Source organism: Macaca mulatta, chromosome 18, assembly GCF_049350105.2.
Source record: "Macaca mulatta isolate MMU2019108-1 chromosome 18, T2T-MMU8v2.0, whole genome shotgun sequence".
Classification (NCBI taxonomy): domain Eukaryota; kingdom Metazoa; phylum Chordata; class Mammalia; order Primates; family Cercopithecidae; genus Macaca; species Macaca mulatta.
The window spans coordinates 83,036,562-83,055,360 of NC_133423.1; the positions used below are offsets into that span (position 1 = coordinate 83,036,562).

Consider the following 18,799-nt stretch of genomic DNA (forward strand, 5'->3'; position numbering starts at 1 on the left):
TAGGGGTGTAGCAGGTGTAGTGCACTCTGATGCCTGCATGGTGACAAAATCAACTAACAGCAAACTCCTCAGACCGTATCCCCATCCTTAAGCAACACGTGACTGCAGTTCCTTTCCTTTGCTTCTATGCTCAGCCTATAAAAGCTTGCTGCTCATGCTGCCAGAGCAGAGCTCTGAACTTCTAATTCTGAGGGCTGCCCGATTCCCAAACTGTTCTTTGCTCAAATAAACTTGTTTGTTAAATTTATTTTGTCAAAAGTTTCTTTTAAACGGTACATAAAAAAATATATGGCCAGGCGCAGTGACTCACACCTGTCATCCCAGCTCTTTGGGGCAGCGGATCACCTGAGGTCAGGAGTTCGAGACCAGCCTGCCCAACATGGTGAAACCCTGTCTCTACTAAAAATACAAAAATTAGCCGGGCGTGGTGGCACCTGCCTGTAATCCCAGCTGCTCGGGAGGCTGAGGCAGGAGAATTGCTTGAACCCAGGAGGCGGAGGTTGCAGTGAGCCAAGATGGAGGCACTGCACTCCAGCCTGGGCAACAGAGGGAAAGTCCGTCTAATACACACAGACACACACACACACACACACACACACACAGACACACACAGACACACACACACACACACACACACACACACACACACACACACACACACTTATAAACAAAGGCAGAGATACAAAATGAAGGCAGGAAGGTTAATGTGACAATAGTTTACTTTGAAGTTCTATTCATTTGTTATAGCTGCACCATACATTTGACACTACATGTTTTACAGGCTACAGAAAAGGGTCCTCTACTGGATTACACACACGGAGGTGCGATGGTATCATGAGAGGAGGGAACAGTGTTTGTTAGATCATCTGCCTAGTGTAAAGAAAATTAAGCAGTTTAAATTATAAGCTCATCTCATAAAATAACATTTCTTTTTTTCTTTTTTGAGACAGTCTCACTCTGTCTCCTGGGCTGGAGTGCAATGGTGCAATGTTGGCTCACTGCAACCTCCGCCTCCCAGGTTCAAGCAATTCTCTTGCCTTAGCCTCCCAAGTAGCTGGGATTATAGGCATCCACCACCATGCTTGGCTTATTTTTTGTATTTTTAGTAGAGACGGGGTTTCACCACGTTGGCCAGGCTGTTCTCGAACTCCTACCTCAGGTGATCCCGCTGCCTCAGCCCCTCAAAGTGCTGGGATTACAGGTGTGGACTTATTTCTTGAGATAACCCCTTACTTTGAAATTTAATCTATCTGTAGTTTGCAATAAATGTTATGTTTTTAAAGATATAAAATTATGAAAGTTTTCTTATCTTTTCAGTTTTAAAAAATATTATAAAATGCTTCAAATAGGTATAAAACTGGAAAGAATGGATAATCCCTATGTAACCACTATCAACAGTGATCAATTTAGAAACATTCTTGTTTCAACTGTCTAGATTATTTTTAAGAAAATCCCAGATGTCATATCATTTTATCCATATATATATATATATTTTTTTTAATCTACATCTCTAAAAGGTTAGGATTGTTTACAAAACCAGAATACTATAATGCTCTGATTTTTTTTTTTTTTTTTTTTGAGACGGAGTCTCGCGCTGTCACCCAGGCTGGAGTGCAGTGGCTGGATCTCAGCTCACTGCAAGCTCCGCCTCCCGGGTTCACGCCATTCTCCTGCCTCCGCCTCCCGAGTAGCTGGGACTACAGGCGTCCACCACCTCGGCCGGCTAGTTTTTTGTATTTTTTAGTAGAGACGGGGTTTCACCGTGTTAACCAGGATGGTCTCGATCTCCTGACCTCGTGATCCGCCCGTCTCGGCCTCCCAAAGTGCTGGGATTACAGGCTTGAGCCACCGCGCCCGGCCAATGCTCTGATTTTTAAAATATATTGTCTGCATATACGTAAGGAAAAAAAAAAGCTTTAGGATTCCTTCTTAGACAATTTTTAATTCTCAATTTGCTTATACACACACACACATACACACACCATAGTTGTGGGTGATCACTTAAATTTCAATAATTTAATCCAATATATCAAAAACATATATATACACACATATATGTGTGTGTGTATATATGTGTATATATATATTTTCCCCCTGAAACAGGGTCTCACTGGTCACCCAGGCTGGAACGCAGTGGCGTGATCACAGCTCACTGTAGCCTCTAGCCTCAAGTTCCTGGACTCAGGTGATCCTCCCACCTCAGCCTCCAAGTGGCTGGGATTACAGGTACATGCCACCATACCAGGCTCATTTTTAATATTTTTAGTAGAGATGGGGTTTCACCATGTTGCCCAGGCTAGTCTCCAATTCCTGGGCTCAACTGATCCACCCACCTCAGCCTCCCAAAGTGCTGGGACTATAGACATGTGCCACAGTGCCTGGCCAAAATATTATTTCAACATGTGATGATACAAAACATGATCGAGGTTTTTTTACATTCCTTTCTTCATGCTGCATCTTCAGTAACCAGCATGCACCTGACACATAACAGGTCTCGATTCGCAGTGGCCACCATGTGCTCAGCAGCCCTCTGCAGCTGCCTAGCAGGGCCGCACAGGCTCAAGGAGAGGGGAACCACCAGGGCTCTGCAGGCAGGACACCTGGGTCAGACCCTGGCTCTGCCGCTTACCCACTGTATGACCCTAAGCAAAGCTACTGATCTCTCTCCGTAACAGCTTCTTCACCTGAAACTGAGGTAAGAGGTCACTAATGTTAGCCACCTCATGAGGTCACAGGGTTTTCAGAAAGGAAGCCTCAGGCAGTGCCTGGTACACAGGTGCTGGGTGAATGCTGGCAAGCCCTCAGGTGCGCACTCCATGCCCTCGCAGAGTCTGCCAGGTAATGGTTTCAGGAGCACAGGCCCCAGCCCCTCTCTTCTCCATAGCCTCCCTACCTCCTGGCTGGCTCTGCAGTATTCTGCACGTGGCTCATTTTCTCTGATGGACCAGAAAGTACTTCAAAACTTAGTGTTTCAAGAGCCTCACCATGCTAACCCAATTCTCCTTTCAATAAACAGACCTTGGTTGTGCAGCGTGAGTTGTGTGAGTATAGGCACTGGGACTGTGGATGGGCAGGATAACTGGAGAGATTCTCACAGCACTGCAGACCTCCTCAGTGCCTCACAGAGAGCTCATCTGCACCGGGCTCTTCTGCCTTCCTGTCTTTCACAGCTCAACACCTGGCTATCTGGCAACCCTGACCCCTGTTCATATTTCGATTTCAAATGCGCCTTGCTCAAATTCTCTTGGGTGTTGAGACCAAACCCTTTATCACTCCCTTTCCTCCCCGTGCCCAGGGATGCCTTGGAGTCATTCTCAGGCTTTCTTCTCTTTCGTTCTCTATGAAGTCCTGGTTTTCCAGCTCTGCCTTTGCCTTTTTATTTCCATGACCATCCCTGCAGGCACCACCTGAGGAGTGTTGAGATGCTCCGCTGCTTCCAAGCTGGTCTGGTCTGTGTTCCTGTTCCAATATGGCTGGCATGCTGCCACCACACTCTCCTGAAATTATCTTTCATCATTCTGCTCAAGATTCTTTAAGGACTAATTAAGAACTACTATAAAATAAGGAGGCTGGGTTAGATCTTTTTTTTTTTTTTTTTTGGAGACGGAGTTTCGCTCTGTCGCCCAGGCTGGAGTGCAGTGGCGTGATCTCGGCTCACTGCAAGCTCCGCCTCCCAGGTTCATGCCATTCTCCTGCCTCAACCTCCCGAATAGCTGCGACTACAGGCACCCGCCACCACGCCCGGCTAATTTTTTTTTGCATTTTTAGTAGAGATGGGGTTTTACCGTGTTAGCCAAGATGGTCTCGATCTCCTGACCTCGTGATCTGCCCGCCTCGGCCTCCCAAAGTGCTGGGATTACAGGCGTGAGCCACTGCGCCCAGCGATCATTTTTAAGATCACTTCTACTTCTAAAGCTGTATGCCTCAGCTTTCTACCTAGCTCTGGAGGGCCTGGGACTTGTGAGAGGAAAATAAAATCTAGGGACTCTAAACTCATTATGCCAAGGGGAAAAGTTAAGCTTGGAAACTGCACAAGAACTGCCTTCCTTTTTGTTCTTAAAGAGATGGTTGCAAAGACAGAACCATTTATCTCCCCAGGTGTCCTCCCCCACTCATTGCTCGTAAGGAAATTCCTTGTGGGCCCTAAAACCTTTACCCTGAAACAAAGTTCTGCTGGACCTCACCCTGACAATGTAAGTTAACAGCTTATCTCACAGGAACAGACAAACACCAGACCAGAAGTCAATCCTCTGATAACCTGAGACAAATGCGTATTTGACTCCTTCTTCTACTCTATGTTTACTTTATTGCATGTAAAATGCGGATTTACTGAACAAAAGATGCATGCGTAACTGACATCCCTCTACCCCTCCTTTCACGTGTCACGTGGTTCAGTGGGCGAAAATCAAGAATGCAACCACTCACCTCACCGCCTACCCTCCCCTTTTTTCTCTTCCTCCTTCCCTTCCTGCCACTCTTTCCCGTTTAAATATTCAAGCCCTCAAAGCTCTCTATGGAAAAAGCAAAGGCCACAGATCCCACTGTAACTGGTGTTTCTTTTTCCCTGGGTATATCCTCAACTTTGACAAAACAAACCTCTAAGCTGACAGAGCTCTGTCTCAGCCCCTCTTGGGTCTACAGGGTCCACCACCCGCAACTGCAGCAGGCTCAGGGCTGCCCCCGGGCTCCACGCCGCACACTCCTCCTTCCCCTTCCTTCTGCTCTGTTACCTGCTCATCCTTCTGGGTACCTCGGCCCTATCTCCTACAGAGCCTTCCTGGACCCCTCTGCCCATGCTGGATTTTCCTTCCTCAAAGCCCTGCTGTATGCTTTCCGGCGTTTTGGGGATGCTGGCGCCCACTCATTTCACTGCACACTTTTGTAAACTGACAGCATGGATTCTTCTGCATCGCCTAATATAGCTTCTTGAAGACTTGCTGACTGAACAGCACAATCTTAGTGAAACTGCCTTTGCAAAATTATAACAGGAAGACAAATTTGGCATGGCTGACTGCCTCTTGCTTCTATCCTCACACACTCTACTCGCTCTTTCCCAGGTGTGGTCCAAATTAACTTCGGGAGGAATTTATAGTTTAAATGATAATAATACTTCCCCAAAACTAAACTGCCCTTGTAAAACTAATGAAAGGCCACCAAGTTAGGAGGATGAGAGGAGCCTGAATTCTACTAAGATGTAGGCATGGTTAAGTAATTACCAGCCATTATTCTGGAGGTCAGATTTGCAACTTCCCCAATTACTCCTGCAGATAATAACATCTCTAGTGTAAAACTAAGGCTTGGCCTTTTGAGATAGCTTTTCAGCTTTTTGCATTTCTGACAACCAGTGGCTCCACCTGGACTCACCAACTGGTCCTGTGCCCCCCTCCAGGAACTGACTCGCACAGGAGGACAGCTTCCACGCCCTATGACTTCACCTCCGCCCTGCCCCATTCAAACAGCATTCACCACTCCCTGGCCCTTACCCGCCAAACTGTTCTTGAAAAGCCCTGGTCTCCACGGAGACTGATTTGAGTAATAATAATAACTCCAGGCTGCCATTCGGTCAGCTCTGCATGAATTAAGCTCTTTCTCTACTGCAATTCCCCTGTCTTGAGAAACTGGCTGTACCTGGGCTGCAGGCAAAATGAATCTATTAGGTAGCTGTGTCAATCCCTTATAAAAGGCTTTTTCATTTGTGCTTTTCTCATTAGAGTACAGAATATTCAAAGTTTTTTTAAATTCTAATTTTTTTTCACCTGGACTCTGGAAAATTAAGAGGTTACCAAATGTGAGAAATCCACTGAGTTCAGAAAGGGTCCCTTCCTTTTGTAGGTGCTATCAAATGAGACACGACGACGACAAACACAATGCTTTCTCGTGGAAACTCAGGAGCAAGCCACAAGTAAGGTAATGTTCACGCACCAATTTCCTACTTATCAGTTCGGCTGCGTCTTTTACTTGCCCTTTCATCTTTCACTACCTATTTATTTTCGAGGTGAAAAACAATGGTAAACCAGGCAATCATGCTTCTCATTAGGAGTACTGGGAACTATCTGGTGAGGGAGTCCTGATTTGTTTACTTTGTGGTTACTGACAGACTTCATTAACCATCCAGTCATATTCCTAAGAGTCACAGGAGCCGGGACAGTGTCAACTTCTGTTCACCACCACACTGCAACCCCCCCCCATGAAGACAGAGCAGACAATGAAACATCAGAATGAATGGACCTATGGGTGAGCCAGAGAGAGGCAATTCTGCAGTCTACAATCCAACCAAAAGAGTCCATCTATCACTTCAATCTTTTTTTGCAAAACTGTAAATAATTATTCCCACAACTGGCACCTACCTTCTCCACGTCGGCTTTCTTCTCTGTGAGAAGAGCTACTGTTCTTTTATAAGCATCATTAATAAGGATTCGTACTTCATCATCTATCAATCTTGCAGTGGCTTCACTGTAAGGTTTCTCCAATACCATGTCCCCCTGACGTGGGAGGTCAAAGGAGATTTGCCCAACCTTTTCATTCATGCCAAACTGAACAATCTGAAAAATACATGATTAGCGGTGGTTATATATGATTGCTGTTCAACCAGACAAAATCTGCACAGCAGCCCGAGCCAGCTAAAGTGCACAAGGGTGCTCTGTGTAGCCAGCAACAGCAGAACGGTGCTTTAAACTCACAACTAGAAACAGAGCCAGAAGCCCAGGCATAACACCCACAACAAAGTTAGAATGCAGATCCCAACAACTGTATGACATTACTACCTGGTTTCTTTTTTTTTTCTTTTTAGGCAGTCTTGGTCTGTCGCCCAGGTTGTAGTGCAGCAGCACCATCTTGGTTCACTGCAACCTCTACGTCCCGAGTTCAAGCAATTCTCGTGCCTCAGCCTCCCAAGTAGCTGGGATTATAGGCATCCGCCACCACTCCCGGCTAATTTTTCTATTTTTAGTAGAGATGGGTTTCCGTCATGTTGGCCAGGCTGGTCTTGAACTCCTAACCTCAGGTGATCTGCCCACCTCGGCCTCCCAAAGTGCTGGGATTACAGGCGTGAGCCACCCTGCCCAGCCACTACCTGGTTTCTTTTTGTTTTTGTTTTGAGACAGGGTTTTGTTCTGTCGCCCAGGCTGGAATGCAGTGCATGATCATAGCTCACTGCAGCGTTGACCTCCTGGGCTCAAAATATCCTCCCACCTCAGCTTCCCAAAGTGCTGGGATTACAGGCGTGAGCCACCGAGCCTGGCCTGATATTACTATCTGTACAAGGGAAAGCAGAGAAGAAGCAAGATGCATCTGACAGACCTGAAGAAACAGAACCCCCAGCTGCCAACAGGTTCTTCCCAGGAAGGGTGGTATGCCACTCACGCTGCGAACACGTGAGACTGGAAGGACACCTGCATTTCCCCGTTCACCGAGTCCATGGGGCCCAGGGGACAGTCTGAAGAGGCTCATCCAGTGTGGAACCACGAGCCCCCAAAACTCCTCAGCACCACACAGGAGGAGCTTCTGCAAGTAAGACCCAAACTGACTGGAAAAAGAGAAGGCCCAGATACGAGTGGGATCAAAAATAGCCAGGGGTGCTCGAAGGGAGGAAACCACATTCCTAACACTTCACGAACACAGCCCGAAAAACTCCTGGACCTCCTCCCGCCTAAGAGAGCAGCAAAACAAATTTCATGTAAAAATAGGCAATAGAAAAATCCCTTATAAAGTTATAAGAAAAAAATCAGCTGAATAATGTCTCCAGATAAGAAAAGTGGGATGAAAAGATGTGTCAATACTACAGAGGAAATTCATATCTTAGTACTTCAAAACAGGCTAAAAGAAATCAGGGAAATGACACATGATATGAAAGATCTACTTAAATCACAGCTAGAAAAGCTTCAATGAGGTGCTAGAAAAAAATACGTATCAAAGCCACCACACCCGGCCTGAAATAAACTTTAAATATTGTACTAAAAAAAGGTTTCTCAGGGCCGGGCGCAGTGGCTCACGCCTGTAATCCCAGCACTTTGGGAGGCTGAGGCAGGCAGATCACGAGGTCAGGAGATCGAGACCATCCTGGCTAACACAGTGAAACCCCTCCACTAAAAATACAAAAAAGTAGCTGGGCGTGGTGGCAGGCGCCTGTGGTCCCAGCTACTCGGGAGGCTGAGGCAGGAGAATGGCATGAACCCAAGAGGTGGGGCTTGCAGTGAGCCAAGATGGTGCCACTGCACTCCAGCCTGGGCAACAGAGCAAGACTCAGTCTCAAAAAAAAAGTTTCTAAGCCAAGCGCAGTGGCTCATGCCTGTAATCCCAGCACTTTTGAGAGGCGGAGGAGGGCGGATCACCTGAGGTCGGGAGTCCAAGACCAGCCTGACCAACATGGAGAAACCCCGTCTCTATTAAAAATACAAAACTAGCCGGGTATGGTGGCGCATGCCTGTAGTAACAGCTGCTCGAGAGGCTGAGGCAGGAGAATGGCTTGAACCTGGGAGGTGGAAGTTGCGGTGAGCCGAGATTGCACCACTGTACTCTAGCCTGAGCAACAAGAGCAAAACTCTGTATCAAAAAAAAAATTTAGCCAGGCATGGTGGCGTGTGCCTGTAATCCCAGCAACTTAGGAGGCTGAGGCAGGAGAATCGCTTGAACCCGGGAGGCCGAGGTTGCAGTGAGCCAAGATAGAGCCACTGCACTGCAGCCTGGGTGACAGAGGAAGACTGTGTCTCTAAAAAAAAAAAAGTTTCTCTTCATAAGTTTTAATTGCTTTAAACATGGACTTCTTTTAAGAGATAATCCTTGCCTAAAAAGCCTAAAACAGTGAAGCAACAATAATATTGTTTCAGAGCCATTCATGGAATGTCAATTTCTCATGCAAATATGAACAAATGAGGAGGAAACGCCCTCCTTCATATACTCACTTGGGCATATGCACTCTGAGTTACTTTTCTCAAGTCATCTTGAGCACCAGTTGTAATTCTTCCAAAGAAGATTTCTTCAGAGACTCGACCACCTAAAGTCATACACATCCTATCCAAGAGCTGCTCTTTGGTATAGAGGTATTGTTCTTTTGGTAAATACTGAGCATAACCTAGTCCTTTGCCACGTGGGATGATGGATACCTGGTAAGTAGAAAACACAGTGTTGAAGATCCTACTACAGATGAAGACTTGATCAAAACATCTGTGTATAAACAGATGAACTCAGTGACTAAAAATAAGCACAACAGCTGCACAGTCCATCAGCCTCAGTGGGATGTGATCTAGTAGCAGTGACTGCTCAGGAGGGATATTTTCTCTCAGGATAGTTTCACCTTAGATTTTTGTTGCTGTTTTTGTTTTTGAGATTGAGATTGAGTTGCTCTGTTGCCCAGGCTAGACTGCAGTGGCAGGATCTCAACTCACTGCAACCTCCACCTCCCAGGTTCAAGCAGTTCTTCTGCCTCAGCCCCTGAGTAGCTCAGATCACAGGTGCCCACCACCAGGCCCAGTTAATTTTTGTATTTTTAGCAGAGAAGGGTTTCACCATGTTGGTCAGGCTGGTCTCGAACTCCTGACCTCGTGATCCTCCTGCCTCAGCCTCCCAAAGTGCTGGGATTACAGGCATGAGCCACTGTGCCCAGCTTCACCTTCGAGTTCTACGTGGCTTTTTTTTTTTTTAAATAAAAACAGGGCCTCACTTTGCTACCCGGGATGGTCTTAAACTCCTGACTTCAAGCATTTCTCCCACCCTGACCTCCCAAAGTGCTAGGATTACAGGCATGTGCCACCATACCCAGCAAATCTTTTTTTTTTTTTTTTTTTTTTTTTGAGACGGAGTCTTGCTCTGTTGCCCAGGCTGCAGTGCAGTGGCACAATCTCGGCTCATTGCAAGCTCTGCCTCCCGGGTTCACACCATTCTCCTGCCTCAGCCTCCCAAGTAGCTTGGACTATAGGCGCCGCCACCATGCCTGGCTAATTGTTTTGTATTTTTAGTAGAGACGGGGTTTCATCGTGTCAGCCAGGATGTTCTCGATCTCCTGACCTTGTGATCCGCCCACCTCAGCCTCCCAAAGTGCTGGGATTACAGGCGTGAGCTACCGCGCCCGGCCCAATTTCTTGTCTTTTTGTAAAACTCAATTGAAAGTATTCCATCTTGACATTCTGACAGTTCTGATGCTGTGCAAGCGCGCGGGCTTCCTTCAACTCTGCTGCCGGACGTGGCCACGTCCTCCTTCAAAGGCAGGAGGTGCAGCCAGGATGCTCGGCGGCCTTTCCTTTCCAGTCCTCTTTCGCACATACGTAAATTCCTTTAATTTTTAAAAAATTCAGTTTATTGGCCGGGCGCGGTGGCTCACGCCTGTAATCCCAGCACGTTGGGAGGCCGAGGCGGGCGGATCACGAGGTCAGGAGATCGAGACCATCCTGGCGAACACGGTGAAACCCCGTCTCTACTGAAAATACAAAAAAATTAGCTGGGCGTGGTGGTGGGCGCCTGTAGTCCCAGCTTCTAGGGAGGCTGAGGCAGGAGAATGGTGTGAACCCAGGAGGCGGTGGACTGACTTGCAGTGGGCGGAGATGGCACCAATACACTCCAGCCTGGGTGACAGAGCAAGACTCCGTCTCAAAAAAAAAAAAAATTCAGTTTATTGAGAGATGACATATATGGTTAAATGCACCCATGTGAAGTGTAGAGTTCAATGAGTTTTGACAAACATAATTGTCAAAGCCACAATTAAGATACAGAATATTCTCATGCCCAGAAAGTTCCCTTGCACCCACTGGTAGAGTCTTTCTCTCCACACCCAACCTCAGACAACCACAGACATGCTTTCTGTCCCTATGGATTAGTTTAGCTTCCAGAACTGCAAATAAATGAAATCGTATGGCACACACTTCATTGTGTTTGGTCTCTTTCCCTGTTTTTGAGATCCATAGATACTGTTGTGTGTATTAATAGTCATTCATTTTTATTTTTACTGCTGTGTGGCACTCCTCTGCTATAAACATACCAAATATCCATTTCATTCTTGATGCAAGTCAGGGTTATTTTCAGTTTACTGATACTATAAATAAAGCAGTAACAGTCTTTGCGTGGACACAGGTTTTTGTTTCTCTTGGGGAAATAAGAGTCGAATTGTTTGGTCACATGGAAGTGTTCGTCTACCTTTATAAGAAACTGCCAAACTGTTTTCCAAAACAATGGTACCATTTTACATTCCTTTTTTTGGCAGAGTCTCATTCTGTCCCCTGGGCTGGAGTACAGTGGCACGATCTCTGCTCACTGCAGCCTCCGCCTCTTGGGTTCAAGTGATCCTCCCAGATTCCAGTGATTCTCCTGCCTCAGTCTCCCGAGTAGGTGGGACTATAGGTGTTCACCACGTCTGGCTAATTTTTCTATTTGTACCAGAGACGGGTTTTGCCATGTTGGCCAGGCTGGTCTCAAACTCCGAACCTCCAGCAATCTGCCCGCCTCGGCCTCCCAAAGTGCGAGGATCACAGGCGTGAGCTACTGCATCCGGCCCCATTTTACATTCCTGTCAACAACATGCGTGCCTTTCAACTGCTCCATATCCTTATGAACAATGAAGACTGTCTCTTTTTCATTTTAACCATTCCAGGAAGTATGTTCAAGTAGCTCATTACGGGTGAATTTGCATGTCCCTGATGAATAATGATATACCCTGTGTATGCTTAATGCCCACTCATATACCGTCTGGGAAATGCATGTTTAAATCTTTCACCCACTGTTTTACTGGGCTGTTTTCTTATTATTGAATTCTAAGAGTTCTTTATATGTTCTAGATACAAGTCCTTGCAGTACATATAAACGACAATATATATGTACTGCATATATATATATACACACACACACATACTGTCCTATATATGTACTGCAAGTATTTTCAGAGGGTGTGGCTTGCCTTTTTATTTTCTCAATCTGGTCTTTCAAAGAAAGAGAGTCTTAAATTTTGATGAGATCCCATTTGTCAACTTTTTCTTTTGTGGCTCATGCTTTTTGTGTCCCAAGAAATTTCTGCATACTCAAGGCCACAAAGATTTTTACCTATATTTTCTCCTAAAGTTTTATGGTTTTAGTTTTTATGATTTCAAATAATTTTTTGCATATGATGCAAGGGTTAATGTTCACCATTTTTCCTGTGAATACTCTTGCCAGAACCACCTGTAGATAAGACAATTCCTCCCCCTTGAATCATCCTGGTACCTCTGTTGGAAATCAATGAACCAAAAGTTTGTGGTTCACTTTCCAGGCTCCATTCCATCCCACTGGCCTGCGTGCCAGTCCTCCTACCAGCACCACACTCTCATCACTGTAGCTGCACACAGTCTTACTATTGGGGTGAGTAACTCACACTGTTCCACCCATTACTGAGAGGACCTTGGTCTAGCGGTAGCGTCAGTGCCTAGAAAAGGCATCCGTTACTTTGCGAGTTAGAGAATACTCTGCTCCACCACCTCTTGTGGAACCGCCCACAGTTATCCGGAGGCCTAACCGTCTGTCTGTGATGCTGTGTGTCAGTGGTCATGCTCCTGGTCTACTTTCATGTTCTACCCTGTACACCTGGCTCTGCCTTTTAAACAGCAGTAGCAGAATTAGTGAAAGTACTAAAAGTCTTTGAAATGCAGAAGTAATGGCGTAAGCTGTCTCCTCTCTCTCTCTGCCTCGGCCGCCAAACAGGGAAGGGCCCCCTGTCCAGTGGACATGTGACTCACGTGACCTTGTCTATCATTGGAGATGACTCACACGCCTTACCCTGCCCCCTGGTATTATAACCAATAAATAACAGCGCAGCCTGGCATTCGGGGCCACTACTGGTCTCTGCATCTCGGTGGTAGTTGTCCCCCGGGCCCAGCTGTCTTTTCTTCTCTTTGTCTTGTGTCTTTATTTCTATAATCTCAACTCCACACATGAGGAGAAAAACCCACAGACCCTGTAGGGCCGGTCCCTACAACCCTTTTGCCGGGTTCTCTGGGATCGCTACTGTGCATGTGTAGTTTAGTGGTTGGCCTGGGATTTGGGCAGTTCCTACTCAGATTTGGGCCTTGCCCCTTGGTAGTTTTCTTGCTTCTGGGATTTTCCTGTTAAATTTCCAGTGTTCTTCAAGTCCTGGACTATCTCCTCTACCACCTCAGGATAGTAAAGCCTATGTCTCATGCCACTGTAGTGTGGAGATTATGAAAAACCCTCAGGTAAGAAAGCCACAGGCTCCCAGTTCAAATCCACTGTAGCTGTTGCTTTATAGGAGCAAACTCTCCTCCAGCTCTGGCCTGCTTTTGGATACTCTGTGGTCCCTTTAAATAATTTTCTGTCCAAATTTGATATTTATCTATGGGACAGTTTGTACAACCATGGTTACCAGAAGTTTTGGCTAAAGCCTTCTAAATATCATTTCGTTCTCCTTTGCAGGAGTGTATCTTGCTTCTTGAGTGGCTGCAGTGAGCAGCCGCTCACACGTGCTCTGACTGCCTAGTGCAGCCACCCTGCTTCACCTTTAAAAGCGGGTCTGCGTGCTCCAGATACCAGCCGGCAACCGCATGGCCTGCTTCATGGTATGCCACGGTCTTCTTCTCCTCAGGCTGCAGAACCTGTGTTTTTTTCTCTAAGCCTAACAAAATAAGAACAAAAAAACCCAAGCCACCATTTTAGTGACACTGACATTAAAAGACAATTATACAGTGCTATACATTGCCTTACCTAAAATGGGGTTTGGAGATATAAGTCCTTGCAGTACATATAAAGGACAATATTATATATATATACACATACCTATATATCGTCCTTTATATATACATATATGCAGTACATATATATTGTCCTTTATATGTACTGCAAGTATTTTCAGAGGGTGTGGCTTGCCTTTTTATTTATTTATTTATTTTTTTTTTTTTTTGGAGACGGAGTCTCGCTCTGTCACCCAGGCTGGAGTGCAGTGGCCGGATCTCGGCTCACTGCAAGCTCCGCCTTTCGGGTTCACGCCATTCTCCTGCCTCAGCCCCCCGAGTAGCTGGGACTACAGGCGCCCGCCACCTCGCCCGGCTAGTTTTTTTTTTGTATTTTTTAGTAGAGACGGGGTTTCACCGTGTTAGCAAGGATGGTCTCGATCTCCTGACCTTGTGATCTGCCCGTCTCGGCCTCCCAAAGTGCTGGGATTACAGGCTTGAGCCACCGCGCCCGGCCAATTTTCTTAATTGTCTTTCAAAGAAAGAGAGTCTGCCTATCACAATCCAAAAATTCCTAATCAAGGCCAGGCGCAGCGGCTCATGCCTGTAATCCCAGCATTTTGGGAGGCTGAGGTGGGCCGATCACTTGAGGTGAGGAGTTCGAGACCAGCCTAGCCAACATGGTGAAACCCCATCTCTACTAAAAATACAAAATTAGCCAGGCATGGTGGTGAGCGCCTGTACTTCCAGCTACTAGGGAGGCTGGGGCAGGAGAATCACTTGTACCCAGGAGGCGGAGGTTGCAGTGAACTGAGATCATGCCACTGGACTCCAGCCTGGGCTATAGAATGAGACTCTGTCTCAAAAATAAAAAAAATTAAAAAATTAAGTTAAAAATTTTTTTTTTTTTTTTTTTTTTTTTTTTTTTTTTTGAGACGGAGTCTTGCTCTGTCACCCAGGCTGGAGTGCAGTGGCCGGATCTCAGCTCACTGCAGCCTCCGCCTCCCGGGTTCACGCCTTTCTCCTGCCTCAGCCTCCCGAGTAGCTGGGACTACAGGCGCCCGCCACCTCGCCCGGCTAGTTTTTTGTATTTTTTAGTAGAGACGGGGTTTCACCGTGTTAGCCAGGATGGTCTCGATCTCCGGACCTTGTGATCCGCCCGCCTCGGCCTCCCAAAGTGCTGGGATTACAGGCTTGAGCCACCGCGCCCGGCCAAAAAATTTTTTTAAAAATCAAATAGAATTCCCAATGTCAGAATAAAAGCAAAAGGTCAAGTTCAAAATACAACTACAGCAAAAATGCACTCACTCCCCCATCCCCAGGCCTGCTTTCTCACTTTTAAGCCACACACCCTGTGTTTTGGGAAACAAATTGAAATGTAAAATAAAATTCTGCATTGAGGTCATTTTAAAACACGCAAAATTACAGAAACCAAAACTCTGGAAAGGTCCTCAGTGCATAGTCTAGGTGTTCAGAATTATCAAATACTGGGCATAGGAAGATGCCTGCCGTAAGACACTACCTGTTGTCCATTCTGCCGGAAGGCAGGAGAGTCTGAGAAAGCAGGGAGCCAGTTCAAGACCTGGAGCTACCCCACATGGAGCCAGCCAGGCTGATGCTGGCGCACCCTCACCCAGCCAGCCGCCCCTGGGGCGCAGAGCGAGCCACAGAAGTGGCAGAGCAGACCCAGAGGGCAAACCCCAGAGACACAGGGCCCACAAGACCCGCGCTGGAGCCCACGTCCACCACAGTGCTGGCCGGACTCCAGTCTGAGCAGGATTCTTCTCTGGCCTGGATCAAGGTGGGCTCTGCCCCTCACTCTGTACCTCTGTGCTGTAAAAACTACCTGCACTATTTGTACTAAACAAATCATCACACAGTGGCAAAAGTAGTTTTGCCGTGTTCATGGTAATCCACCTGAGAGAATTTCTCAGCTGATGTTAAGAAGACTGGAAGACAAAAACAAAAGCTGTGTTCCCAATGACACAACCCAAGAGAAACACATGCCACAGGGCGGGAAGTTACAAAACGGGAGTTAAGTCTGTCTGCCGATGAACACTTCTGGCTTATCTGTAAAAACAGAAGCCTTTCCCCACAGTTCACCTCAGGAGTCATTCATTTTCTCAGTGCCTATCTCACTACACAACGCTGCCTGCGGGGCCAGCAACTGCCTCAGAGCCAAACCTGCGACTGGGTGGCTGCCTGCTCTGCCCCGCCCTCTCTGATCATTCTCCTTAACTTAAAAAAAGGCATAAATACACAGTTTTCACCTGTCTCTACAGTGAATTATTATATTTTGCTTCATTCCATTCACAACTCTCATCATCTGAGGTTCTTCTTTTCAATAACAAATTTATAAAATAAGAGGTCTGGTGATTCATTCAATCATTGTTTACTGAGCACCTATCCCCGGCGAACCACATTGCTCTACCAGCCTCTACGTCCTCACTGGAAGCCCCACTAGTCTGGTTTTGTACCCTCTACTCAGCTGAACTGTCAAAAGTCACCCTAACACCCTCACTGCCAAATCCAAAGTTCCTCTTCCTCCTCCATACCCATGTGCCTTGCCCTGCTGCTGGCGCCTCATCTCCTGTCCCCTCCAGCCTACAGGTCCCTGTTACTGGCACATCTTCCTCGCTTGTCTGCTGACGCACCTTCAGTGCTTATGGTACACCATGAGCACTTGTGACCCTGCTGACACACCTCTCCCCTCGTACCAAATGTGGGCACTGGGTAACATTTCCTCTGCAACTCCCTCTCTCCCAGGAAAGTGGCTCCAAGTGCCCCAGTCGCCCACCTCACTCCACCTGGCACACCCTGGGACCCTGCCCTGGCTCACAGGCAGGACTGCTCATTCTCTACGAGCCAGCTGCCTCTGCGAGTGCCCCACGCTCCTGCAGTCTCTCAAGTCTGTCCTCATTTCTTTTACGGCTGTCACTAGTGCTCCCCCATGCTAAGCTGTGGGCTCACGATACTCACAGTGATGACTGCAAGGTTCTCTGCCTCTAGATGCTCCCCTCCTCTTCAAAGCCAGATTCATTCTCCTAAAATACCACTGGTCATTATGTTACTTAGTGGCTCACACCTGTAATCCCAGCACTTTGGGAGGCCGAGGCAGGCAGATCACCTGAGGTCAGGAGATCGAGACCAGCCTGGCCAACATGGTGAAACCCCATCTCTACTAAAAATACAAAAATCAGCCAGGCATGGTGGTGGGCGCCTGTAATAGCAGCTACTCGGAAGGCTGTTCATTTGAACCCTGGAGGCAGAGGTTGCAGTGAGCTGAGATTGTGCCACTGCACCCCAGCCTGGGTGACAGAATGAGAACCTGCCTCAAAAAAACAAAAAACGAAACAAAACCAAAAAACCCCACCTTAATTCAATACTGGCCATAGGACAAAACTGTAAAAGCCTCTGAGCTTAACATTCAAGGCTTTCCAAAACTGACCAGTTTACTCTCCCTCCCTACACACAGGGTAGGTAGCCTGCCTCAAGTCCATTCTGCCAGGTCACGTCCAGGCCACACCCAGTTCTATCCTGGGCCAGGGGCACACCCCTCCTCTTCTGTGGAACTCTGCCTGGCGCAGGGCTTCCCCCTCCTTTGAATGCCCAAGGACTTGAATTGCTACTTGCCTTTGGGGATTAAATCAGAAGCCCTATGGAATGTTAAGAAAACACGTGCTCCCCCTGTGCTGGCTGAGGAAGCACTTCCAGCTCCACGCCTGTTAGTTATTTTATTATTATTATTTTTTTTTTTTTTGAGATGGAGTCTCACTCTGTTGCCCAGGCTGGAGTGCAGTGGTGCGATCTCAGCTCACCACCACCTCTGCCTCCCGGGTTCAAGCAATTCTCCTGCCTCAGCCTCCCAAGCAGCTGGGACTTCCAAGTACGCGCTACCACCCGTACTTGTATTTTTAATAGAGATGGGGTTTCACTATGATGGCCAGTCTGGTCTCAAACTCCTGACCTCGTGATCTGTCCACCTCGGCCTCCCAAAGTGCTGGGATTACAGGCGTGAGCCACCGTGCCAGGCTGTTACAGATATTTTACAACCATCACCTGTATCTAGCACAGAGCACCATGTGATGAAACTTTTGTAAACAGGAAGGCTGTGAGCTTTTTAACAAACTTGATTGGTATAATTCACGGGTAGACACCTCACTGCTGGCTGCCTGTGCAAGCAAAGCATTTGTGAGCTGCCATCTCAAACTCACCCAGCACCACAGACCTCCATGCAGAGGGCAGGTGGCAGCAGATGGTGGGGAAAGAAGGAAGAGAGGCAGGGGAGGCATGGGAGGGGCCATGACACCAAGAGAACACAAGTATGGTGAGCCCCAGGGCTGGGCGGATACACTTTCTTGGCTTTCAGTTCTTGCCCAAACAGAGAAATCCCTGGCCTCAAATTCATTTTATCAGCCTTTCTACTTGAGTTATGTTCAGTTTCCTTACCACCAATCACTCGCTCAATTGCCTGTTCAAAGTGTTTCTGATTTATGGAATCTGACAGGTGCCTCGCAGCAATCAACGCAGCTTCATTACAGACATTAGCAACATCAGCACCTAAAAAATGAACATAGAACAGCTTACCCACCGAAATATGCCCAAACTGATCAGTCAAATCCATAGTTAATTTTTAAATCAGCAGTACAATGAATAAAGGTTTTGGGTGAATAGAATTCTGTTTGACTTACGATAACCCTAAGCTATTCCAGCATTTAATGTAAGCCTGGTATAATTCTGGCCCTCTGAACTAAGATGAAAGTATTAGTAGTCAACAGATAATTACAGGCAACTATTTACCTTAATAGACAATATGGCTCACATAATAGCAAACTAAGATAGCATCTAAAAATGCTCATTTAAATAACTTAGTTCTATCACCTGTGTTGGGAAAATGGCTTGCATAGATACTAGGTGAAGTACTGAGGTATGATGAGAAACCTAATTTTTATAATCACCTAGTACATTCAGTGAAACAACTAAATTTAAATATAGCTAAAAGCTTGTCAAATGCTTTTTAGATCCATCTCTTTAACTTTGCAGCTAAGGATATGGTAGCACAAATAAGCTACAGCACACCGTCTGTGTTAAATAAACAAATATTACAACATTATAAATTTCAAAGACAAGTAAAAAGGTAAGACCCCTCAAACAAGATG

At 46.6% G+C, this 18,799-nt stretch overlaps 1 protein-coding gene across 7 annotated transcripts in view; it reads right to left on the reverse strand.

The window, feature by feature from the left end:
• AFG3L2 (AFG3 like matrix AAA peptidase subunit 2) overlaps nt 1-18,799 on the reverse strand; it is a 50,154-nt gene that overhangs the window by 2,270 nt on the left and 29,085 nt on the right. For 6 of the 7 annotated variants that reach the window (XM_077975363.1, XM_077975364.1, XM_028837935.2 and 3 more), the window contains 4 exons: nt 18,090-18,200; nt 13,470-13,585; nt 8,901-9,101; nt 6,348-6,542 (listed from right to left, as the gene is read on the reverse strand). In XM_077975363.1, the coding sequence (XP_077831489.1) occupies nt 6,348-6,542; nt 8,901-9,101; nt 13,470-13,585; nt 18,090-18,200 (623 nt within the window). The remainder of the gene's footprint in view (nt 1-6,347; nt 6,543-8,900; nt 9,102-13,469; nt 13,586-18,089; nt 18,201-18,799) is intronic. The other variant, XM_077975368.1, reaches the window with a different exon arrangement.